Genomic DNA, 27,159 nt, shown 5'->3' on the forward strand with positions numbered 1-27,159 from the left:
GTAGAGCCAAGCTCTATTTATTAAAACACAAATGAAATATCACTACAATACTTGGTTGTGGAAGGATGTACCGTGAAGATAAAAACTGGAGCAGACTAGTTGGGGAATGCTGTGTTAGACTGCTTGGCACATGATACCCTCAGTACACATTTCTTGAATGGGTACAATAATTTAACAGAGATGTTTTGTTAGATTTAGTGAGGTAATAATTAGAAAGAACAGAGAAAGGACTGAATTGGAACTATACTTGGTAATTGAAGTGTATGGAATGTGATGATTCATTGGATGTACAGACAAGAGAAAAGAGACAGTTCAGAACAATGAACGCCAGTGTTTCGAGGAGTTAATCACGTGGCCCTTCATTCGTAACATTTAAGGACATTAGGGAAGATTTAGATATTATGGGAAGGAGATGAGTTCAACTTTGGAAACACAGTTTATAGTGCCCATTTTTAGATAAACAAAAATTCCAGTAAGTAATTAACTATAAGAGTCCAGATTTTAGGAGAGATTTGGGATGGAAATATAGATAAGGCAAAATAAGGATCTTTTTCAATGTAATAGAATTGTTCTCAAATTGGATTTGCTGGCCTGCAGATGGCTCAGTAGTTAAGAGCCCTTGCTGCTCTTGCAGAGGACCAGAGTTCAATTCCCAGTAATCATGTTGTAACCCCAACTCCAAGGCATCCGATGCCTTCTTCTGACTTCCACGAGTATCTACATGCACACGCGCGCACACATACACCTAATTTTTAAAAATCCTTTTAAAAATTGGATTGTGCTAATAGTTGCATATTTCTTTAAACTTACCCAAAGCCATTGGATTGTTGACTTAAAATGTGTTGAATGTATGCCGTGTAACTTAAACCTCAATAAAAATAAACAAAAAACTAGCAGATAGTGACAATTGCCATAGAAATAGATGAGATCAGGCTGGCCATGGTGACATGCACTTGAAATCCCAGCCACTTAACAGACTGTTGGGGGAAGATTGAAAGCATGAGGTCAATCTGGGTAATTTAGTGATACATTGTCTCAAAATAAAGTAAAGAAAGGGTGTAGTTCTGTCATGGATTGCTTGCCTAGTATGTGAAAACCTTAGATCAAGCCTTAACACAGGAGAGATGAAAAGTAAAACCAACCACCCATACAAAAACAAGGCAAAAATCACAACAATAAAAACACCAAAAATCAAGTCTGCAATAGTGCTAGCATTCTAAGAATACTGGTGTTTATGATGTGTGTGGCAGTTGGAATATCAGGAAGAAAACTAAGACTGGTGTCATGGAAGCTGCGGGAAGACAGCATTTCTAGAAGTACGTGGGTTTTCAGTTTTTGTAATGATATGAAAAACAAGTGTCTTCAAATGCCAGTGGAAGTTAACTAATTGTCAGAGACGGGGGGGGGGAGGGGGAGAGAGAGAAAGAGAGAGAGAGAGAGAGAGAGAGAGAGAGAGAGAGAGAGAGAGAGAGAGAGAGAGAGAGAGATATTGAATGGCAGGAACAGGGAAGAGTATTAATTGAATGAATGAGGATACCAAAAGAGGAGAAAACGAGGAAACGAGGGTAGGATTTCTAGAGAAAGACATACCCCTTCTCTTTCTCTGTAAGACAGAAGGAAGGGAGAAGAAGTATGCTTGTTGGCGGTTTTGCGATGAAATTTCTTTTTTCTCTCCGAAGTAGGAGTGCTATGATGATTTCACTGCAGGTGAGCATGGAGGTGATGGGACTTGAGATTTGAGAACTGGATTGCTGTGCTTATAGCTGGGCACGAAATTAAACTTGAAGGGGAGTTAGTCTCTTCATAGGTCAGACGTGCCAAAAACAATGGGGGTGAATAATGTTTCCAAGGGGAGGCAGCTGGTTATGTGAGAAGCATTTAGGAGCTTGTGGAATTTTCTCCATAACTAACTTAATCTCTCTCTCTCTCTCCCCTCTCCTCTCTCCCTCCCCTCCCCCTTCCCCTCTATCTGTGATAGGGCTCTCATGTAGTCAGGACTGGTACGCAGTCAAGGATGCCCTTAACTTCAGTCTCCCAAGTGCTAGGATGGTAGGCGTGCCGCTACACCCAGTATATACATACGGTGGTAGGGCTAGAACCCATGGCCTCCCGCAAGCTACACAAGCCCTCTACCATCTGAGCTACATACTCAGCCCTTCCATAAACTTTCTTGCCACATTTTTAATTAAGATTTTAATTTTTATAGTTAAGACATTAATACACCTAACATTATTTTGGGATATATGAGGTCTTGCATTTACTTCCAGAGAGATAGTTACTGCATAAAGGCCATTGGCTAAAATAGAAAAAGTCCTTTTCTTATTAAATGGATATGCTCTTAGCCGTATATCAAGTCTTCATATGAACTTAATTCTATCTAGACTGTTTTCTGTTTCACTGATTTAATTTTCTACTCCCCTCTCAATGCTTTATTATTTTGATTTATAGTGGTTTTAGCAATTGGACTGGGCATGGTGCCACACATCCTGTAATCTTTGTACTTGGGATGCTGAGGCAGGAGCATCATGACTATAACACCCAAAGAGGCTGAGGCAGGAGCATCATGACTATAACACCAGTCTAGGCTACATAATTCAGGCCAGTCAGGCCTATATAAGGAAAGCTTGTCACAAACAAGCAAGAGCAAAACAAAACATGTTTAACATCTGCAATCTGTTTTCCATTGTTTTCTTATTGGCTTAAATACTTGTTTTTTCATATGAATTTTAAAATACTTTTATCCATTTCTAAAACACATTCAGATTAGATTGTAATTATTCTTATTAAATTGCATATTAATTTTTAGAAGAAATAAATCTTATGATGTGATATTTCATCAAGAAACCTGATGATAATACATGTCCTATTTTTTAGTTTTTATTTTTGAAATCATCTCGTTAATATTTTTTCCCAAGTAGCACTGTACTCTTTTGTTAAATCGAATCCTAGGTGTTTTATAGACCTGTTGGGAATGTGTTACTTTTCCATTTTCACTTTTAAAAAGCATGTGGAGAAAAGCTTTCGATTTTGTGTGTTTTCTTACTATACTGATAATTTTAGATCTATAGTAAAGTAGTCTCAAGGATTATCCAAGATGCTTTTATCATCTTTACAAAAATACACTATTTACTTCATTTTCTTTTGCCTCAACCAAACATCAAGAGCTGTGAGGTCAGATTTCTCACTTTGTCTGTGGATTTACTGGAAAGGGCCTTAGCATGTCACCATCTAGTATGATGTTGGCTATTTGTTTTGAGCATCTTTAAGCAGCTATTATTTTTTTAACTTTAGAGTTTTTATTTGGTTTGGCTACTGAATTCTTTTAAATTTTAGAATGTGTTACTATAATTCCATATGTTGACAAATATTCTAATGTTAAGTCATTCTTTTATTTTTAAAATGATATTTTATTCCTTTCTGGCCATGTTAACATTAATTTTTAGATGTGTTTAGGGTTTTTAATATATTCAGAAGTGAAATAAACCTATAGTCTTATTATTTCTGATTATCTTTTTTTGGCTTTGGGTATTGTGATATTATACTAGATTTGCGAAGACACATTTGAGATCTTTATATCTTTCTCTGTGGTTTTAAATGAATTCAATGATATGGAACTAATCTATTCTTTCAAGAGTCTATAGAACTCAGCACTACAACTATCTGGACCTGAAGCCTTTTAAAAAAAGATCTTTAAGTAACTTTTCAATCTTGAGTAAAGTTATTAGTCTCAATATTTTTCACTTATTCTTTGGTAAAATTATGGAGAATTTAAATAATTTTTCAACTATAGGTCATAAATTTATATGTAATATTCCCTTGTAATTATTAGTATTTATCCAGTAGTGTGTTAGAACTGGCTTGCCAGTTCTAGGTTGTTCCTTGGCAATTGGGGCTTAGTGGCTACACACTGGGGCTTAAAACCCACCATAGTGGAAATTTTATAGTATAAAAATAAGTAAGTGCTGTAAATTATGACCAATTGTACCAGCCCACTATCTATTGTCTATAGCTATGGGCACCTCTCACTTTCCATTGTTACTATTGTATCTCATGTATGTATTTATGTACGCATGTATGTATTTTTGAGACAAGATCTCACTATGTAGCAATGACTATCCTAGAATTCTCTTTGTAGACCAGGCTGGCCTTGAACTCAAAGAGATTTACTTGCCTCTGTCTCTGAAGTGCTGGAATTCTTGTTTTATTTTCCCTTTTCATTGACATTTTGAGGAACCATTTTTTATTTTAATTATGACTATAATTATCTGTAGTGATTTCATTAATGTCACCTCTCTAAAAGTGATTTTCGATCTTCATTTACTTTTATTTCCATTTCTAATTTTTTTGAGTTAAATTGTTAATTTATTTATCATATTATAATCCCTTGAATCAAAATATAGATCCAATAGATCTTTGGTGTTAAGACTGAACCCTTGGGGCTAGAGTGATGGCTCGGTGTTTAAGAGCACCAGCTACTTTTCTGGATCTGGTTCAGTTCCCAGCACCTACATGGCAGCCAACAACCACGTAACTCCAGTTCCAGAGGATCCGATGCCTTCTTCTGACTTCTTCAGGCCCCAAACAGACATGGTACACAAATACAGGCGCAGGTAAAACATCCAAAAACATAAAATTTAAAATAAGACTGTGCTCTTTTTTTATTTTCCATAGAATTACCAATTTCAATTTCGATGTTTTTAGAGTTATTTAAGAGCCTATTTCTTCATTTACAAGTAGTTAAGGATTTGAAGATTTATCTTTCTGTGCTTTTTTTTTTAATTCCTCTTTTGCAGAATAAAAGCATAGACAACAGGCTATAAATTCCTTATTTGTCTATGTGCATATGTATGTGTGTGGGGCTGGAGATCAGAGGGGGACACAGGTGTCCTGCTCTTTCTCTCTTTGCTCTATCCCTTTAAGTCAAAGTCGCATTGTGAATCTGGAGCTTGCCATTGCTCAGCTAGACTGGCTGGCCACTGGGCTCTGGGGAACCAACTGTCTCTGCCCCGCCTTCCCATGCTGGGGCTACAGCTGTACATTGCCCAACCTAGCTTGTATATGGGTGCTGGGGCTCCAAACTCAGGTCTGCATACTTATGCACCAGGTGCTCTTATCTCTTGAGCCATCTCCGCAATCCTCTTAATAATTTTTTACTCGATTATTTTATACTGAAGGCCTGTTTTTCCCCTTATCATTTCTCTTTATCCTTTTTCTACTCTTTTGTAGGATGGGGATGGAACTCTGAGCCTCTTGAATCCTAGACAAATATTCTCTCACTAGTTTACAGCCCCAGGCTTTTTCCTGTTTTTAAGATATTTATTTCCTATATGAGTAACTTTTAATTTAGAATAATTGAATTGTGTTGTCAACAATCTCAGATTATTGAGGCAATTCATACTCTCATACCAAAAATATACCAGCAAGCAGGTGGTGCTTTCTTTCATGTTTTTCTGTACCAGGCAATTGCAGAATGAGATCAAGTTCAGTCATTCATACCAAAAGAGCCCTTTTGATCAACTCTCTAGTAGAATAATAGATATCGGATACCAACTAAAGTTGAAAATAGGATAGCACTACTACTCGGTTGAGGATATATACTGACAAATATGTGTTATCCCATAGGACTAGCATCCTATTATAAATAAGACAGGTGAGTTTTCCAGACTTGAGCTGCTTCAATAGAGAAAGAAATCAGCGAAATAAGAAATAGTTTGGATTGAACAGTTGAATGTCCTCATGTTAGACTGTCTTCCCTAATTCTTGTAACCCCTGCATTCTCTAAGTATTGCCCTTTCTGTTCTACCCTGAGACGTTCTAGTCTTTTGTCCGATGTTAACTTCACAACTTGTTTTCAATGACCTGAAATTCACAATGCTGTGTGAATGAATGAAATGTCATTTTATGAGGGCCTGCATTTTTATTAAGGACAGGATAAGTGCTACCACCATGACTCTCTCTCCTGCAGCAGACTCCGGTATTTCTAGCCTGTGCAGTTACAACTGTCTTTTGTCTGGCTGGGTAGCCCAGGTTAGCTTCTAATTAAAAATCATCCTGCTTTAGCCAACTGAATGCTAGGATTACCAGTGTACGCCGCCATGCCCCAGTTTCAGTTAGTATTTCAAGACAGAGATTCACGCAGCCCAGGCTGTTCTGGAGCTCACTTTTAGCCAAGGCTAGCCTGAACTCCTGATCCTTCTGCCATTGCCTCCCAAGTGCTGGGATGATGGGCACAATCCACCATGCCTAGCTCATTATTTAAAAAAAAAAAGAATAATGGAAAGAGTGCGTACTAAAAATGAGGCCTTCTATTTTTTCACTATAAAACATGGCGATTATTCAAATATGTGTGGCCTTTGAAAAACCAATATCAAATTCTTCTTCACAAAATACCAGATTCAACTAAATCAACTTCAAATGTACTTCTTTATATAACTAGTGACGTTAAAACATGGAACAGGCATTAGATTCTGGTATTAAGAAATCGTGTCAATAATTATGCAGTAAAACATCTTTTTGAAATGTAAACGAAAGTCGCGGGGGTTGAAATAGTTTCCTGCTTTGAAATAGTGCAGCAGAGAGGGAACAGAACAGACTGAACAAGAGAAATGCTGATGGCTTCTGAAGCTAAAGAATGTACACACTGGGGTTCCATCGTGCTGCCTCGCTTTAAATACGCTTAGATAATTTCACACCGAAACTATTTAAGATGGCAATAATATTTTCACTGCAACAAGTTAAAAACTGTCAAAATATGTAAGGAAAACATTTTAAAGCTTTCCTTACTTTCTTGTCAATCAAACACCACAGAGCTTACTTTTTGGTTTTTTTTTTAATCCAAGTCCTATATCACCACCACCTTTATCACTGCTCCTACTAGCCCAGTTTTCTCCTATGCCCATTGTACCTTCCTTTTTGCACATTGTCTGACACTCTGCATTGAGGAGAATTTCACAATAGAGAAATAGCAAGGTACAGGATAAAACCACACTGTCTTAAACTGGCCCATGAGAAACTAGATAGGATTAGCTCCATCCTTTGCTGCAAAGTCGATTTGGAATCCAGCTCTGTGGCCATGAGATCTGAACTTGGTGAGAAATCACAGACATGAAGTATCATCATTTATTCAAGTCAGAGTATGTGCATAAGTCAGCTCTCTACCCAAATAAGAGCAACCCAGTCTTTCTGGTTCCAGCTTTAGAAGTGGAAGGAGACTGATTTATCTGGTTTTATAGCATGGAAGTAATGTCTGTATAATAGCAAACTTGTAAATTATTTAAAAACCACTTGCTCATGTTCAAGCACGTGAGTGTGTATGTGCACGCACCCCCAACATGTGTATACACCAGATATGGGCTCCCAGTGTATGGCAAATGACTCCCCAAAGATGATGGTCATCTGGGAGATAGTTCACTGGATAAAGTGTTTGCTGTACAAACGTGAAGGGTCGAGTTTAGAACCCCGAAATCACATAAAAGGGGAGAAGTCATGGTAGTCAACTTTAATCACAGCTCTCAGGAGGCAAAGACAGAGGATCCTTGGGACAAGCTAGCGAGCTAGAGTCACCAGAACTGGCAAACTCTTGTCTCAGTAGAAAGAAAAAGCATGGAGAGCAACTGAGAAAGGCACCCAGTATGAACTTCAGAACTTCACACGCGCACACTCACACACACACATACACAAACACACACTCCCTCATGTATGTCCCTACACATACAAGAATGCATACACACATATGAACATGGACAAACATGTGTCATACACATTTTTGAAAGATCATGAGAGCAACCATTTTAAGTGATAAACCAAAGCTGAAATGTGAGCCACCCTGTACTACAGTAAGACAAGTAGGATTTTGAATCAAAGCCTCAATTTCGGCTTTGGGCAAAAGAAGTGTTGTCTGTTTTCAACCCAGCAGAGCAAGTTGGAGTGGGAGAGAAACGGAGAAAGAAATCCATATTTATTTAACTCCTACTGTGTACTAGGTACTGTGAGATCCCTATCTCTATTAGTTCACTTGCTTTTCACAAGTGCCTCTGAGATAGTTAGTGTTAGTTCTGTTTTCCAGGTCAGAAACAGAAGCCCAGAGATAAGCGACTTATTCAAGGTCACCGGTCTTGTAAGCTTCAGAACCAGGATCCAGAGAAGCCCACTTGACTTTAAATACAGAACTCATTCCACTTGACTCTGCTGCCTCCTGGGCTAAAAAAAAAAAAAAAAAAAAAAAAAAAGTGTTAACAAAACAGAGAAAAATCACACGAAAAACCCTCAAAAGGAAGAGGGGCAGTTTTCCCAAATAATAGTTTTAGCTACAAAGAACATGATGAAAGGGCAGGGCGACTTTGACGGCTCCAGTGATACATGAGTGAGCTGGAGATGTAGCTCCGCTGCTAGAATTGCCTGCCTAGTGCACATGAATTCTTGAGTTTAATGTCTAGCACTGAATAAGATCCTAGTACTTGGGAGGTGGAGACAAGAAGATCAGAAGAAGTTTAGGATAATCCTTAGTTATACAATGAATTTGAGCTCCCACTGAACTACATGGTGCCTTGTCTCAAAAAAGAAAGAAAGAAAGAAAGAAAGAAAGGAAGGAAGGAAGAAAGAAAGGAAGAGAAGAAAGAGAGAGAGAGAAAGAAAACAGAAAGAAAGAAAGAAAGAAAGGGAAGAAAGAGAGAAAAAGAAAACAGAAAGAAAGAAAGGGAACATACATAGCATAAATATCTGCTTCAGAGTTAGGCAGCCCAGCTTGTGCTGGAACCAACACTTGCTAGCTCACGTGATTTTGCTTGTTCACCTTACCCCTCTGGATCTTGGTTTTATCATCCATAAAATGCAGACATTAGTATCTGCTCCATATACCTCATGAGTATTGGGAAGATAAATACAGACATGAAACATCTCCATGATGACTCTCCAGCACCGTTCTTCTCCCCACGCTGCCACTACGGAGATACAGATGTTAAGGATGTCACTAAGGCAAAGTTGTGTAAGAAAGCAGCTCTATAAAGGTAGGCTTTTGTTTAGCAACTATTGGAGTTGGGAACACAGGTTGACTTTCCTTGCCCTGCTGATGGTTGAGAGAGGTATGTAATATGGGCATTATACACGCAGATTCATATATATGGACAAAACAAGGCAACACCCCTTGGGGTCCCTGGGTAAGCCTATGTTACCCTGTGACTCCATTAACACTTTTGTGGTACCAGAGTTGCTGTGATTTTGATAATCAATCCTCCTTCCTACCCCAATGCCAGGCAAGCTAATAAGTGGATTCTCTGCTATGCTACATATAATGGAGATCGAATGGGGGAAGGTATACATTCACTGATGTGTTCAAGTATTTTAATGAGCCTCCTGTATATAGAGATGTACTCTGCTTGAAGCTCAGAGCACAGAACAGATGGAATCCCCTCCCTCCAGGAGCACTACAGAGGAGACTAAAGCTGAATGCAATTACAGTGTTATATTTTTTTTTTGTAAGTAAGAGAATACATTAGTTACCTTTCCTTCTTTGACACCTATTTCTTCTAGACTCCAGCTAATATCTTTTGGCTTTAGAGCCTGGGGATTATGTTAATTATGGGGTAGCCCAGAGCAGAAAAACAAGTTTGGGCCAGCCAAATTCCTTTCTAGCTAACCATATGAAATGTAATTGGTGTTCTGTCAGAAATAAGTCATTGACCTTCCTCCTGGCATAGCCCTTTTGCTCTGAATGATGACAGTAAGTAGGTAATGGTGTGGTTCCTAGTAGGGAGACAGTCAGTCCCTCTTGGCATTGACCTTTTGTTCTGAATGGTGATAGGAAGTATGCTAGTGTGGCATCAGGGAGAGAGTCTGTCTTACTTTTAGAGGCAGAGCTAACCCTGTCCTATAGTTTGGAGGTCACTGATTTGAGAATGGGATCGAGAGGTGTAGATATAGAAGGAAGAGTAAGAGAAGGGACCTGGGGAATCTCAGGGAAAAACAAATCATGATGGCCCAGTATGTTCCAGGAAACAAAACAGATTGTATCTTTAAACTGAATAAGAGTAATTCAGAGGATGAAACAGTACTCGCCTGTTTCCGCAGATGCTGTATATTCTATAGCAGTAGAAGCCACAGCTGTCATCATCATTGATGCAGTGGGAAAACAAGACAAAGCAAGAGAAAACACAGTAGAAAATATATAAGATGTTTTAGTCACATCATTTAATAAGCGTATACGAACCCTCTGAGACTAGGTATAAGTATTGTCCCATATAGAGGAGAGGAAACTGAGGCCACTTCTTGTTAAGGAGACTTTCCTAGCAATATGTTTTTAAAAATCCATTTCCAATTTTAATTGAATTTTGTTTTTTAGTTTGTCACCCCCATGAGTTACAGGGAACCCTTCTTTACATTGCCCTTAGACATTTGCTCTTAAAACATGTTCTGGACCATGTGCACATATGTATGCATGTATATACGGACAGACATCGATATATTAATCTAGATCTGATTCTCTCTTTTTCTTAACCCTTCACCATCAAGTGCACTAGTGTTTCCTGCCATATGAAGCAGTTAAGACCTTTGCAAATCTATCCTCAAGGTATATTTGTCTTTTGTCACAGACTTGGAGACTATTCTGAGACTTCCTGTCTCCGTGATGTGCTCAAACATGACTCCTCAGGCTCTTGTCCTCAGGGCTCTGTTCTGGTATTTCTCTATCTTCTCTCTTTACTCCTGACCTGACTGACTCATGGAGCTTGGAGGAATGTGCTCTCTGCTTTAGCTAATGTCATTTTTCTGCTTGGTTTTTTCCCCCTACTGATCATCTGCCTGTTCTGAACCTGAAACAAGGACTTTGGTTTTTGTCAGCTGAAATCCACTAGTTCTCAAAGAATCACTTCTAAGCCCTATCATGATAGGGATGTTGTTTCCCTAATTTATGTTTCTAGTTTGTTCTTTTAGCATCTGCACTTTGTGTTTTGCCCACCAATTTCACACGTACTTAAGCATATATTTACCTTTGGCCAGGCACTTGAAGGGCATAGAACTTGTCCCCACAGGAGGTAAACTGTTTTTCTTTTCTTCTGCCTGACATTTTGTCCCATAAGGCTCTGCTCAAGTGTGTTTCTCCCCGCAGGAAGCCATTCCCCACGCCCGGTGCATCTTCCTAGTTTAGGTGCTTTTCTTCTCTGTGCCTAGCGGCACCCTAAGCATACTTCACCTCAGCTCTTCCGTGGACTCATTTTTCTTCCCTCCAGACAAAACTCTAAGAGTAAGCTAGCCTGTATTGCTTTAAAACCTTCCTAATTCCTTCTCTCATACAATACATCCTGACCGTAGCCTCCCCTCCCTCCACTTTTCCCAGCTCCCTTCACCTCCCCTTTCCCCCAGCCCCACTTCCTCGCCCCATCTCCCCTCAGAAAAGAGCAAGCCTCCCAGTGACTGAACATAACACAAGGAGATACCACACCAGGCACAAACCCTTACATGAGGGCCAGGTTAGACAGCCCAGCAGGAGGAAGAGAGCAGGCAATAACAGAGTCAGAGATAGCCCCTACTCTCACTGTTAGGAGTCCCACAAAACCCCCAAGCTAACACCCATAACATATACACAGAGGACCTAGCATAGACCCACGAAGACTCCGAGATTGCCGCTTCACACACACAGACCCTGCGAGCCGTGCTTAGTTGATTACTTGTGACCTTGGTCCCTTGTCCTTCTAGACCCCTCTGGCTCCCACAATTTCTCCTTCCCATCTTCGGCGGAGTCGGAGAGGGACCCGATGGAGATCTCCAATCTGGGCTCTCTCTTTGCCTATTGTTTGGCCGTGGGTCTCTGCATCTGCTCCCATCAGGTACTGGTTATGTGGAGAAATGATAAGTAAATAGTTCCCCCTGGTGGATAGCTCGTAGAAGTACAACTTTTAATGCCCCAGCAGGATTAGCCAATACCCAGGTAATTTCTTTCTTTCAACATAAAAAAAGGAAATATTTAAAAATATATGGTCTCCTAGGACCTATGTAGTTATTCAGACATTTCTCCAATTTTTCATATTTTGGTAAACTATTGTTTGGGATGACAAGACAGATGAAAGAAAACAAATTTGAGCAATTGTGTAAAAAGAAATGGAAGAGCTATTTGTCTCATAATGAAGAAATAGAATGCAGCACAGTTCTCCCTTGGTATCCATGGAGGATTGGCTCAGATACCAAACTTTGCAGATGCTCAAGTCCTTGGCATAGCATGGTTTAGTATTTTCATACAATCTAAATATAGCCTTCCTTATACTTTAAATATTTGTAGATTACTTAGAATAGCACAGTGTGGATGCTATATAAATAGTTGTTGTACTATATTGCTTGGGAATAAGATCAAATATCTGTACATACTCAATCCAGAATCAGATTTGTTCAGATGTTTTCCCTTTTTCAGTCCATTCTTTTATTTTATTTAAATAACTTTTTTTCATTTATTTTACATACCGAGCACAGTTTACCCTCCCTCCTCTCCTTCTGGTCCCCTCTTCCCATCTACCGCCCTCCGTTCTACTCCTCCTTCGTATTCATTCAGAAAGGGCCAGGCCCCCCATGGGCTTGAACAAAGCATGGCTCCAATATTATAAATATGAGGTTGATTAAATCCACAGGCACGGAACTTATGGATGTGGAAAGCTAGCTGTACAGACTTTTCCATTATACCTTGATTTTAGGGCAAGCACACCCATATTCATTGATTCCTTTTTAACAGATTCAGAGATCTGCCTGCCTCTGCCTCTGCCTCTGCCTCCTGAGTGCTGGGACTAAAGGCGTGTGTCACCACCGCCCAGCCTTTCAACTGGTATTTATAGCTCACCTACAATATGTTAAGCACATGTTGTGGGTACAGTAGTGATTGAAGCAATGCCCTCATCTTTAGGAGCTTCCGTTCATATTGGAGGGGGACAGAAGATTAAAAACCCAATATTCTTATTAAGTGGGGGGAGACAGAGATATAAAAAGAGACTGAGACTATATTGGACCCAACTATTTTATCAGATATATGTAATTGTTAGAATTTCAGAAAACTACAGAAATGTTGTCTCCACAGACCTGCCAAAATCCTTATGGGGACTTTAGAGAGTTTTCTTCCTTGGTTTGCATTTTTATTTGTGGGGGGAGCATGTTTATTTAGTCATCTATATTCTTATAATCACCGCCATAATTAGGACAGTATTGTTTCATCATCTCCACTTCAAACTCACTGTGCTGCCTCTTTTTAAAAAGTAGATGTGTTTATTTATTTATGTGTTTGTTGTTTTGTCTGCATGAATGTCTGTGCACTATCTGCAGGTCTGATGCTCACAGAGGTCCAAAGAGAGTGTTGGAATCCCTGGATCTGACATTACAAATGGTTAAGAATCAGCGGGTGTGGGTGCTCGGAACCAAACTCAGCTCTTTTGCGAGAGCAGCCAATGAATACTCTTAACCATGGAGTCATTTTGTCAACACCATGTGCTACCAATTTGTACTGTAGTCACATCTCCCTTCCTTACAATCACTGGTCTGTTCATCATTATAATTTTCTAATTTCTGTAATGTTTTATAAATGGAATCATACAGTATTCAAACTATTATGATTTTCTGTGTCACTCATCATAATGTTTCTGTGATCCATTCAACTTGTATCAATAGCTTTTTTCTATGATTTGATATATTGGGAGGATATTCAGTTGTGTGACTATTCCACTGTTTGCTTATCCTTGCTCTTAGTGAGGAATATTTCAGTTGTTTCCAGTTTGGGTCTACTATAATAGTTCATGCAAGTTATGTGTGCACACTTCCATAAATGTTCCTATTTGTAGAGTAAATGCATAGACGTATGAGCTAGAGACTTTGGTGTCTCCTAACTGGTTTATGGCCAATTGGCTGTGTAGTAGACAGGTAGTAGAGGGGAAGGAACACCAACCAGGTAAGGAGTTCAAAGACCTAGCTCTAGGCCGGCTCTGTCATTTTTTACTAATACAATTTTGGATGATTCCATCCTCTTTCCAGGACTCATACTCTAGTAAGCAACGAAGTCGAAATCTGTGGGTTTTTGCTAACCCATTTCATAGCTAATCTGCCCATGGTTCTGAAGATATTCCTTTTTAAAAGTAGGTCTCTCCATCATTTCACATAGAAATTTTAACTGTGTACATAAAAATGCTAGATGCCAAACCTAAATTGTACCTTTCCTGCTTTTTTCTTTCATGTCCTAAGCAATTGCCTGGTATAAAAATGCTATATTGAGGGAGACACTAGACAACCTGAAGGCAACAAAGGTTTGATGGTCTGATCCCTGCAGGGAAAAGCTCTCCAAAACCAGCGCAGAGTTGCCATGTGCAATTATGTTAGAAAGGCCGTTCTTAAGACAGATATGTGGAGCAAATTGTCCCATCCCTATACTGTCAAGATTTTTGCTAGCTAGAGAAGGGTAAAATAAGCATGGGACACATACGTAAAAATACGCATGTGTACACCATTCGCGTCTCTACATATGTTACATTATGTGTTTGTTGTATTTTCTCACAAAACTAAGAAAACACATACACAAAGCATTCCAAGAGAATAATTTTAGAGAATGTGGTTGTCTTGAGAGGAATTACTAGGAGGAAGAGAAGCCTGTTTTCTCTGCCTCTGTCTCCTGCCTGCCTGCTTGTCTGTCTGTCTCTCTCCCTCCCTCCCTTCCACCCCCCCACATATGGTGATTAAAATCATAGACAGGAACAGACTGCCTAGTTTAAAATCCTGGTTTTGACTCTAGCTATATGACCTTGTGCAAGTTGTACAGCCTCTGTGTTTCCTAATTTCTTCTTCAGAAAGAGTAATGACTGCTCATGCCTTCTGCAGAGGGCCAGCGGGAGAAGTAAAGAACCTAAAAATACAGGAAGCAGTTAGAGAGTGCTAAGCAGCAGAAAGTGTTAAGGACTGTGCACCTAACCCACAAGCCGACAGGAAATTTGTCTCTTACTCAATATCTGACTGGTGCCCAACTCATTAGCATTCTTACACCACTAGACATGGTGTAGCTTCCTTTGCCAACTTGTCTGGCTCCAGCAGCCATGCCCCGTCCACGTCCTAATCTCCCATGCCCCCACCTTACCAGAGAAAACAGCTTAGGAGCTGAGACTGTTAATTGCTTAACTCTGCCCAAGTAACTTTTGGCTTCCCTTCCTAGGTGGTAGTTACCCAAGTACGGGGAGATAAAAAAGCATATTAATAGTTGCATATATTCCTTAGTTCTTGAGGTGGCCACCCTCCTCCAAATCTAAAGGAACAAAGCAGACATATTGGAGAAAGTCCTGCTTCCTTTAGTTATTTTTATTTAAAGCTTCAGTCATGTCTTTGAAATGTTGTGGTGGTTTGAAAACAACATAAAAGATTTCTTTCTTTCCCTGTATTCATTTGAACCTAGCAGCTGTCTGCTGGAGGTGCCGGTGCTGATGACAGGGCCTGTTTGTGTATGTCCTTAAAGCATGATCTGGCTTAACACCTTGGCTTTGATGCTGCCACCGTCAGTACTATGTCTGCTTCATAAACATTGCATTTTCTTGAAGGCATCATTGTAAAAAGCAATGATTTTTTTGCAGCTTTGTAAGATGGCAAATCTGTTCTTAACAGCTTCTTGGTAATTCATCAGCTGTCCAATTTACCTCTCACTTTTCCTTCTCATCTCTCTCGTCCAGAAAGCAACTGCATACTGAATGACTTCCAACTCGGACTCTTCTCTCTGATGTTATGGAGTTTGAGAAGGTGGGACAGAACAGTAATGGGAGAGCAGGAGGTGCGGAGATTGTGGCCTTCTCTCCCACTTCCTGCGCCTGCTTTCTCTCCCCTCTGGACTGTTTATAATACTTCGGGTGTTATTATAGCACCAAGGTCCTGAGTCAAAATAGCAGCACATCTTTGCAAAGTGTATCTGCAACCTTCATGGCTTTTCTTTGTGTGTCTAAGCATGCGTGTGTACATGTGCATGCGTGTACACATGTGGAGGAAAGAGGCTAATATCGGATGATTCCTTCTACTCCTCCCTGCCTTATTTTCTAGGACAGAGTGTCTCCCTCAATCTGGAACGTGGCAATTCAGCAGGACAAGCAAGCCTGTGAGTTCTAGGCACCATCTTTTTCTTGTTTTTCTTCAACACTGGCAGTGAAGGTGCACATTGCCATGCATGTTTTTTTTTTAAATATTTATTTATTCGTTATGTATACAATATTCTGTCTGTGTGTATGTCTGCAGGCCAGAAGAGGGCACCAGACCTCATTACAGGTGGTTGTGAGCCACCATGTGGTTGCCGGGAGTTGAACTCAGGACCCATGCATGGTTTTTTATGCGTGTTCTAGACATCTTAGTTGGGGTACTCATGTTGGCATGGCAAGCACTGTGCCCACAGAGTCATTACCCCAGCTCTGTTTCTTTCTTTTCTTTAATAAAACACCATCTTGCTTTGTACTTCATGGTGGCATTGATCTCAGAAACCTCCTGCTCTTGAACGTTGTAAGTATAGGTGCAAGCCACTTTACCTGATTTGAAATCTCCTTGTTAAATAGTGTGTGTGTGTGTGTGTGTGTGTGTATACATATGTGTGCAGAAGCGTGTGCTTCTATGTGCATGTGCCTGTGGAGGCCAGAAGAAAACATTCGAATGCACTTTCAATCCCTTAACACCTTCTTTTTGAGATCATGGTCTCATTGCTGAACCTGAAACTTACTGTTTGGCTAGACTTTCTGTTGGTCAGTGAGCTCCAGGATCTCTGTCTGTTCTTTCCCCCACTGCAGTGGGGTTACAGGTGCTTGTCACTACACCTGACTTTTTGCAGGCACGTTAGCGATCTGAACTCCGGTCCCCATGCTGGGCAACAAGCAGTGTACCCACGGGACTGTCTTCCAACCCCAGCATTGCTACTTCCAGCCTTACTTCATTGCGTCTGCAATCTGGTCTGCTCCATCAGCGCATTCTCTACTGCTCCTCCTAATGCTTTTGCTTACTCTATTCACACCATTCTCTGCCTGGACTCCTCTCTCCTTAGCCCCACTTCTTCAAGCTCAACTATTGCTTATTCGCCTAAGCCAGATCAGAGAAAGAAACCTATCATAACCGTCCTTGATGATCTTTTTCCACTGGCAAAATCCGATGCTTCCTGGTATGTTTTCATTAGGGCTTTGTTGTACTCCGTTATACTGCATGTTCTTTAAATTAGAATTAGTTGTCTTCACACTTCATTCTTTCAACTAAACATTGAGTTCCTCAAAGGCAGAAGTCATATTTTTCATCATTACATTCCACTCCTTGTAAATGGCAGGCACTCATTGTTTGCTGAAACACAGTTCTCCAAATGATCTTTAATGCTGGAATTTTAGAAATTTCCTGGAGGAAGATGATGATCTGTTTAAGTAGATGACTTCTTGGTTGGCACTAACTTGTCAAGCGGAGAACACGGACATAAAAAATGATATTCATTTGAGTCTGGGTATGTGGGATAATTTACCATTACATAGGGATTGTTCCAGCTGAACAAGAAATCTCAATACCTTCTGAACTCCTGCACAACTCTCTACAGGACTGATAATATGGCAGTGGAGGGAGGGCGTGTGTGAGGACATTTCTCACCAAGACAGAGAGAAGGCTGATGAACTTTAAACACAGGAATAAAACAAAGACTTGGAGAATGAGCACATGAGGGTTTTCCCCCTAAAACTGTCAAATGCATTTGTGATGGTTTATTGATTGTCTGTTGAGAGGGTTTAGAACAGCGAGGAGACAAATCTCTGGGCATACCTGGGAGGAATGATCTAGAGTGAGTTCATTATGGTGGGAAGATCCCCTTGAACTGGGGAAGGTATCTGTGTGGAGTATTAGAGTGAATGCAAAGACGACAGGCAGCTAAACACTAGCACATACCATTCTTTGCATCCGACTGTGGATGAAACGCAAGTAGCTGTCTCAAACGCTACTTTCTAGGATTCGCCTGCCATAATGTACCCATGGACAGTGAGCAAAGCAAGGTCTTCCTTAAGTTGCTTTTGTCAGGTGTGTTGTAGTAGCAATAAGAAAAGGAGTTAATGCAGCATCTCTGAAAGGAGCTAGGGTTCTAGCACACCTCCATTCCAATATAGAGTTTAAGTACTTGCCAAAATAACTATTTACACTGAAAAGGGTCTTTGTAACCCATGACATTTGTAACCACCCCCATATATTTGTTTCCTTGCAGTGCCCCCCCCCAGTCAAAATCCTCTCAGCAAAGGAAGTCAAAATCCTCTCAGCAAAGGAATTTGTGAATTTGCACTAGAGAAGGGTGGGCATTTGACAAGATGAGACCTTACTTTACAATCAGTTGCAGAGCTGGGAAATTTTCAGCAGTCGAGGGTTTGCTTAGCATGTATGAGGTCTTAGTTTTAATCCTCACTACTCAAAAAGGATGAGTGGTGTACAGCTGGTAAAAACATGCAAGTCCAAGTTCTTGCTGCGATTGAGAGGAAAGTAAAACAGCATGGAACCAAGAAGAAGGCCTGGGAACTTGCCAGTGCTTAGTCTTTGAAAGAGTGAGTTGGGATCCTTTGTTTTAAATATCACAAACTGCCCCTCAGAGTCTTTTTGTAATAGGTGGATTCACACAAATAGGTTGGCAGAATTGCCCAATGATATCTTTAAGGGGGATTTTTTTTCAAATTAAGCAAATTGATATTTTTATTTCTTTTCATGCTCTCAAGATCATTAAAGACATTTTAGTATGTGGAACTAGAAGATCTTTGGAAAAATCAATCTATCAAATATCTATCAACATATCTACATCTTTTTGTTCATTTACTACAAATGCCATTTGTTCCTAAATAATTTATGAATTTAAGGACAAATTAAAGCATGAAGAAATAAAAATCCTTAAATTCCTCTATGAAGAATGAGCATGCCCTTGCTTCCGTTCTTGTCTCTGAGCTCACTAGTCTTATTTTTTCTTTCCACGATAATAAATTATTTTTTCTTTCTTATTAATTTTTTCATTTATTTGACATACCAACCACAGTTTCCCCTCCCTCCTCTCTTTCCTGTTCCCTCCCTCACCTCCCATCCACACACCCCCATCCACACCCCCTCCATTCAGAAAGGAACAGGTCTCCCATGAGAATCAACAAAGCATGGCATATCAAGTTGAGGCAGGACCAAGCTCCTCCTCCTACATCAAGGCGAGGTGAGGCAATCCAGCATGGGGAATAGGTTTCCAAAAAGCCAGCTCATGCATCAGGGACAGGTCCTGAACACACTGCTAAGGGCCCCACAAACAGGCCAAGCTACACAACTGTCATCCACATGCAGATGGTTTAGTTCAGTCCCTTGCAGGTTTCCGAGCTGTCAGTCCAGAATCTGTGAGCTCTCACTAGCTCAGATCAGCTGTCTCTGTGGCTTCTAAGGGGGATGATTTTTATACATAAAATCTAGCATAAACTTTATATAAAATCCCTTACCCAAGCCCACTAACTTAAAACAAATAGCAAAGTTCAAAGAGCTGGAGTCTTCAACATACTAACCAATCTACCGAAGACATTTAATGAGATAACCTGAGTTATTTTCAACTAAGGGTTCCTATATAGCTGAAATAACCTTGCTGCATATTCAGATAAAACTGCAAACAAAGCATTGGGCTTTCAAATGCCTTCCAAGTAATTTGAGTTGTTTTACTCACACCGTGAAGACAGATTTTCCCTGGAGTTTTTCCTGTTCAGAAAACATTTCAAGATATTGCTCTTCTAGGCTGCTTCTTGACATGGAAACATTTTAATGTCATTGGTTTAGCTTTGATTTGGAATGTTGCCTCTTCAGCCAACTTTCTGCTCTACTAGTTGTTCTTGTTTTTTTTTTTCTTTTTAAATCTCCCCTGATGTAATGGCTCCAAGCCCCTTCCCATCCTAGCTTCTATACTTCAACCTAATTTTTTTCAACAAAATATATTTACTATGGCATATTTTCTGAAGTTTGGCCTCTGTGTTGTTTTATATTTCACTCAGCCAATTCTATCAACAAATGTTCTGTAAGTATTCATTTTTTACAAGGCATTGTTCCAAGTACTTTGGAAGGCACAAAGTGGAAAATCTCTCCTCAAGGAACTTGTTGGTTCATCGGAGAATTTTGAGCAAGGAAAGTGTAGTAGTTACTTGTCTTGTTGCTGTGACCAAATACCTGACAAAGCAATTAAAGTAAAGAAGGGTTCATTTTGGTTGATAGTTTAAGAACATAGGCTATGTGGCAGAGAAGGAATGGTGGCAGGAATGTGAACCAGATGGCCACATTGGGTCAGCAGTCAAGAGGGACAGAAAGACAAATGCTGGTCAGCTCACTTTCTCTTTCTTATTCAATCTAAGGCCTCAGACCATAGTATGGTGCTGCCTGCACTAGGGATGAGTTTAAACCCAATCATGTTGACAATAAATATCAACCATCATGGAATGGTTTCTAATCTTTGATATATATGTTCTGTTCACATCCAATAACTTCCTAAGTCATCCTCAAGTTTGTTATTAGACCAACTGAACTAATGGTTGTTGGTAGAGGCTGCTTGTTTATTCCCGGCCACCCAGAACTGAAGTAATTACACATAAATTGTATTATTACAACACTGCTCGGCCTATTAGCTCACGCTTCTTATTGGCTAGCTCTTATATCTTACATTAACCCATTTCTTAACCCATGAAAAGTTCTAAGTTTTTAAAATATTTTAAATTCCATATTCTGTTAGTCTTTGAAAGATTTGAAGAATACCTGTCTAACTGAAATATATATATATGATATATATATATATATATATCTAGAAAACCTAAATAACATAAGAAGCTTGACTACTATAAATGATTATCTATTAATTTATATTTCTTAATTATACAATACATTTCAAATGAGCTGCACATACACAATATCTTAATCAAGAGTGTATATATATATACTTACTTTATATTTAAATTTGTATCAATAGACCAAGATCTATACCATTGCAAAGTATTCATCTCTTTATAAACAATATTTGGGGATTTGGGCATAGTTCTCTCCAAAATGCTTCCTGCTTTTTGTTGGGCAAAGTAATTTTAGGGGTCTACAGAGACCTTTCAGGGGTCTTGGTCCATCAAATCACATTAGCCTGGAAGGAATCCACAGGTTCTCATCTTCTGTGGAAACAAAATCAGAACCTCTTTTCCAAAACAACATAGCCTTAGACCCAAATTTTGAAGTCAAGATACCTTTAAAATATATATGTTGGTTTGGCTTAGCAGCCTGTACAATGAAATGTCTCTCTATACTTAGCTCAGTCACAGTCAAAAATTCAAAGAAAACACAGTAATAAACATAATTCAGATTCTCTGTGTATATTCCATCTTTATGTGGCGTATGTTCCTTTACTCCTTTAATCTATGACTGTCTGTACTCTGTCTCTTTAAAGTCTTTACTTTTTTCAAACTATTTACTTGGTTTTATAACTATTTCTTCTCTCTCCCAAGCCTACATATATTTATTCAACACTGTGACCCATTTAGAGGTCTTTTCCATCTAAATTTGTCTTTATTGCATATTTGTAATCATTTTCTGACCAGTACTGTTCCTTAAAATGCTGAGCAGCATGGTAAGGACTAAGGCTGCTTTGCCTTTTGGCCCCATCCAGTCTAACATGGCCGAGGTCTGTTCACTGTTTCTGAGACTACTGGGTGGGGGCCAGTTGGCCCATGCTGCTACCAAGTAACTTGCAGCATGCTGCCCGAAAACCCCGTTCAAGTACTTGGCCTTCTAAAAGAGCCTGAATTTGTGCTGCCAGAACCAGGAAGCCACCATTTCTTATGCTGAGTCAGTAAGCCTTTTCTTAAAGGAACCTCAGCACTCCTGCTCGCCACCAGCAAACAGAGTCCATCTGAAAAAAATGCCAGCTACCAAGAAGCCATGCTTAACTCTGTTCTTTTGTGTCTATAATTTCTTTCTAAGCTTTCTCAGGTTTTATGTGAATGTAGCTGGCCCATGTTGGTGTGCCAATAATGATATTTCCTCTTCATTAAAAAAAAGTTAACTGAAGACATCCATCATCCTATTTTTCTTCTCCTCAAGAATATTTGGTGGCGAAATGACTCAGTGGTTAGGAGAGATTACTGTTCTTTCAGAAGACTAGAGTTTAGTTCTTAAGCTTTCATGTCAGATAGCTTACAACCACTGTGACTCCAGCTCCTTTCTCTTCTGGCCTCTGTGGGTGTCCCACTAGCAGGCACAGGCACATATGCATACATAAAAATAAAAAATAACTCTTAAAAAAGAATATTTTTAAGAATATAATATTGCATATAGAATAAAGTTCTTGACATGGTGTCTCATTCAAGCCTTGTTGCTTGGTTTGAAATGTTCTTCCCTTTTAACTTTTAAATCTCTAACACATCCCATCTCATTCTGGGATCTTTTCCACTTGCTCACTAAGAGAATGGTGTTTTCTTTCAGTTTCTGTGTTTAGAGTTGGCATGGCTCTGTTGACATTTATCTTATGCTACTTTGATTTCTCTCTTTCTCTCCCTCTCTCATGTATGCATACATGCATATACCCCATTCTTCCTCACCTACATTGCTAATTGTTTGAAGACAGGGCCTTAGCAGAATGCATTCCACAAAAGGTGCTTAATAAATGTTTGATGAAGAAGGCAAAGGAAGAGTTATGGGGCTGCAGGCAATAACAATGACTTTGAGAGCAGAGAGCTTAGTTAAAGAGGCCTTTTCAAAAGTGTGCAAAGGGTAATAAAGGACTCAATGTATTTGCAACTTGACTCAAATTCTCATTTTATACTAGAGAAACTTTAGGGAGATTGAAATGACAATAGGGCTTTGGGGCTGCTGAAAATTTACATGGGACTATGAGGAACAAGTTTGCTCTTCCCTAGTGATCTCAGATGCCACACCCATAAAGTCTCACCAACATGACTTCCTAGACGTGAACTGAGGAAGGACAACAATATACATGCCAAGGTGGATGGGGGAAAGACCATGAGGCCTCAACACTACACAAAGGCAGCTAAGGACTGCTAAAATTGGGAGAAATAATCTTCCCCATGGAAGTGCACACCGGTTGGTTATCTAATTCCAAATTGTGAACCCTGAAAAGTTACATACAAGTAGCATTATACATATATAGTTAGAATTATATATGTGTATATATATTATATATATGCATGTGACAACAATTAGTGAAGAAAGAAGCCATGAATTTGAAGGTGAGTAAGGAGGGGTATATGGAAGAGGTAGGAGGGAAGGGGGAAATTGTGATTATATAATAATATCAAAATTAAAATAAAAAGCTTTTTTCAAAGAAGTTACTAAACCCAAGTAACTGTAATAACATTATTGATAAAAGATAGTAAATCAAAAGTGGAGAGTAGACATGGAGGGAAAATGAAAAGTTAATCTTTAGATATCATATATAGAACAGAGAACCAACTGGACGTATCACACAAGCAGTAAAAGATGCTTTGGGGGAAATTACCATTCCATTCACTCCAACAGATACTGACATAGTGTGTACTATATACCATTCTCTATTCTGGAGATAGACAAAACACAGTCTCTGCCTCCAGACTTTATGATTAAGTGGTGAAGACGCTCTAATAAAATTGCAGTGATATGAAATAGTAAGCAGAATTACTGAATTATATGGAAAATATATGTAAATATAGGTGGGAACGTAATTGATTGTGCAGTTACCAGTGAGAAAAAGTTACAGAAGGGATGATTACTGAGTTTGTCCTGATGACTGAGTTTGTCCTTGGAAGATAAATATAAGTTTATTCAATAAATGAGGATATGCCTTGTTAAATAAAAGCATAATCTCAGGAAAAATATAGGGCATACAAATTCATGGCCTTCTAAAAGAACAATAAGAAATCTGAAATGATTGAAGAAAAATGGATTTCAGAATGAAGATGGGTAGTGCAAAGGGGATAATGATTATCATAAAGCAAAGCATCAGGAACATACATGGTACACATACACACATGAAGATAAAACACTCATGCACATAAAATTTAAAAACCTTTAAGAAAAGAAATATAACACTATCCAGCAAGAACCAAGGAACTCTGTTCAGTTGGAGACTTCTCAGAAAGAAGAATCAGTTGTGTTTTTTTTAAAAGGTGTCGTCCCTGGTAGATTGACCACACTTCAGTGGATGGTCCCAGCCTAGTATTATGTGGGCAGTACAAATTGGACTTTGTGGGTTATTTTCTTTTTTTTTTTAAGTTTTGAAAAGAAGACAGGATGTGGGTGCACCCCTCGTGGTCCTGAGTTCCTTGCTCGTGCTCCGTCTCCTTCTGCTCCTGATTTGGACCTTGAGATTTCTGTCCGGTGCTCCCGTGTGGGTCTCTGTCTCTGTCTCCTTTCATCGCCTGATGAAGGTTAATATTCCTGAGGATGCCTATGTGTTTGTCTTTGCACCCACACACTAAGACAATGGGGATGTTCTATTGGGATCTCACCAAGGCCAGCTGGCCTAGGTCTGAAAAAGCATGGGATAAATCCGGACTAGCTGAACATAGCGGACAATGAGGAATACTGAGAATTCAAGAACAATTGCAGTGGGTTTTTGATCCTACTGCACGTACTGGCTTTGTGGGAGCCTAGGCAGTTTGAATGCTCACCTTACGAGACCTGGATAGAGGTGGGCAGTCCTTGGGCTTCCCACAGGTCAGGGAACCCTGATTGCTCTTCGAGCAGATGAGGGGGGGGGGACTTGATCGGGGGAGGGGGAGGGAAATGGGAAGCGGTTGTGGGGACGAGGCAGAAATCCTTAATAAATAAATAAATTTAAAAAATAAAAAAAAATAAAAAAAAAAAGAAAAGAAGACAGGAAGCTAAAGAGGGTAGGAGTGGATCTGGGAGGAGTTAGGGGAAGTAGTTGAGGGTGAATATGATCAAAATACACTATATGGAATTCTAAAATAATTATTAAAACCATTTAAAAATATCCAGCAGGGCTGATGGAGAGAGGAGATAGCAGGGCCCAGGGATGGATATTTTACTGAATTTGAAATATGTATAGGAATATTTTGAAGAGAGCAAGTGACTGACAGTACAGCCCCTCCTCCCCAGCTAATACAGCAATCTAACTGCTTGGGTTTTGATGCTCTCAAGGAAATCATTGTATATTTCTCAGCTTTCTAGAGCTCTGCTCAAGTGGTCCTTGAATAGACTCTTGGGATAATTGTACTTCTCTGTGTCACTGCTCTGTGTGCCGCAGAAATGGAACTGAAACTTGCTTGCCAGCACCTGCCGATGTTCCTTCTCAACCAGCTCAGGCATTCATTTCAAAGAGCTCAATTTGAAATATGGTTTTGCCACTTAATTAGCATTGCGATCTGGAGCAAGCTAGTAAAATTCTCAAAGCCTTTGTTTCTGCATTTGTGAAGTGAAAGAAAAGAACAGCTTCTGTATTAAAAACTTATAATTATAATTTAATACATGAATTATTTTTCTGTGTAGTGTTTGGCATATAGATTGCTTCAAAGCAGTCAGATACTTGTTTCTTCTTTCCCCATTATATTTGGGGAGTCCCATGATCTCCTACATCCATTTTAGCACCGCATCTGGACTTCATTCCATCCATTATCAAGAGTATTAGAGAGGAAGAGAAGAAGAGATCTGTCCACAGAAAGACAATGAGTAGTGGCTGTTGATTCAACTCCCTCTTGACTTTGCGGCAGAGATATTTTGATGTAGACAGTGTCTCAAAATAGGAAAAGTATTTAGATATTGGATAGAATTTTTTCTCTAAGCCAAGAAATATGAGTAAAACATTATGACAGCTATGTGAAAAAGTATCTACACATTCATATGTTTCATGTGAAAATAGATCTGCACATTCTCATATTTAAAATCAGAAGGGAACGAGGAAAATGGAAAGCATTTTAAGCCCATAGAAATATGTTGTTGCATTGTAATCTTAATATTATTGTGCCTGTGGAAGAGGATCTTCTTCCCTTGAAACACATGCATCTTCTATCCTTCTTTTCGAAAGAACAGCAGGAGGACAGATGATTGAGTAAAGGGATTTGCACAGTGGAAATGACAGGCCCCCATCTCATCTGTCCTTCTGCCCAGCTTTCCATTAACCATCAGGACCTACCAGAGGCCTGGAGAGCTTCCTAACTGTGCTGCTTCAATACTCTTGCATCATTGATGTCATCATCTCTACCCTTCTTCTAGGAGTGGATCTTATTGAGGGAGGTCTGGAAGAAGTTGTGCATGTTTAGCCATCAGTCCGAACCTTTTAGATGCAGCAGGAGACCAAAGCAACAATCCTTTTCTAATACTTTGGCCTTTCTTGGCAGGTGAATACGGCTATGCATGAGGCAAAACTTATGGAAGAATGTGACGAGTTGGTAGAGATCATCCAGCAGAGGAAGCAAATGATTGCTGTCAAAATCAAAGAGACAAAGGTAAACCCCAGAGCTTCAGGGAGGCCAAACACGCAGCTGGCCTTTTACAAAGCTCATTCCTGACTATTGCAGTTTGAAATTGAATCAGAAAATCAAAAAGAAATGAGATCATTGGGAGAGACACCAAGAAGTGTTTGCTGAGTCTGATAAAAAGTGATGGCAGCTCTGGGCGCTGCAAACATTCTCTACTTTGGCCTGGATGTTGGTTATGTGTGCACGCATGCACACGGATGATCATTTACTTAAGATTGAGGCATTTTGCTTTAGCATGTTTTCAGTTAAATGTTTTAACATTTATTTTGTGTGTATGGGTGTTTTGCCTGGGTGTAAGTCTGTGTATCATGTGCATGCAGTGTCCTTGGAGGCCAAAAGAGGTCACGGGGTCTCTTGGGACTGGAGTTAAGGTCAGTTGTAGGCAAACATGTGGATGTTAAGAATAGAACCCAGGTCTTCTGGAAAAGTAATCACTGTTCTTAACCACTAAGCCATCTTTCCAACCCCTTACCCTCCATATTTTAAGGTAATAAAAAGAAAGGAAGAATGGTAGAAACATGGGTTGGGATTACAGAAGAAATGTGACTGCCATCTTGGCTGCTTGAGCCTTACAAAAGGTGCTGGGAAACTATTGTGATTCTGTAGGGAGGATGCAATTTGATATGGTAGAGATGTGCATGGTAGATCAAAACATGATATTGATGCCAAGAAATCAAGTTTGCAGACATGCAATGATTTCTGGTAT

General features: G+C 39.6%; 1 protein-coding gene across 1 annotated transcript in view; it reads left to right on the plus strand.

Annotated features, from left to right (window-relative positions):
- The first annotated feature begins 8,886 nt into the window (after positions 1-8,886).
- The window catches only part of LOC121437002 (probable E3 ubiquitin-protein ligase MID2), a 49,662-nt gene continuing 31,389 nt past the window's right edge, over positions 8,887-27,159 (plus strand). Inside the window, exons 1-3 of the mRNA XM_041636887.1 lie at positions 8,887-8,983; positions 11,689-11,819; positions 26,313-26,420. Of these exons, the coding sequence (XP_041492821.1) occupies positions 8,887-8,983; positions 11,689-11,819; positions 26,313-26,420 (336 nt within the window). The remainder of the gene's footprint in view (positions 8,984-11,688; positions 11,820-26,312; positions 26,421-27,159) is intronic.

The sequence above is a fragment of the Microtus oregoni genome, unplaced genomic scaffold (assembly GCF_018167655.1).
Source record: "Microtus oregoni isolate MIOR12 unplaced genomic scaffold, Mior012 000050F_019, whole genome shotgun sequence".
NCBI lineage: Eukaryota > Metazoa > Chordata > Mammalia > Rodentia > Cricetidae > Microtus > Microtus oregoni.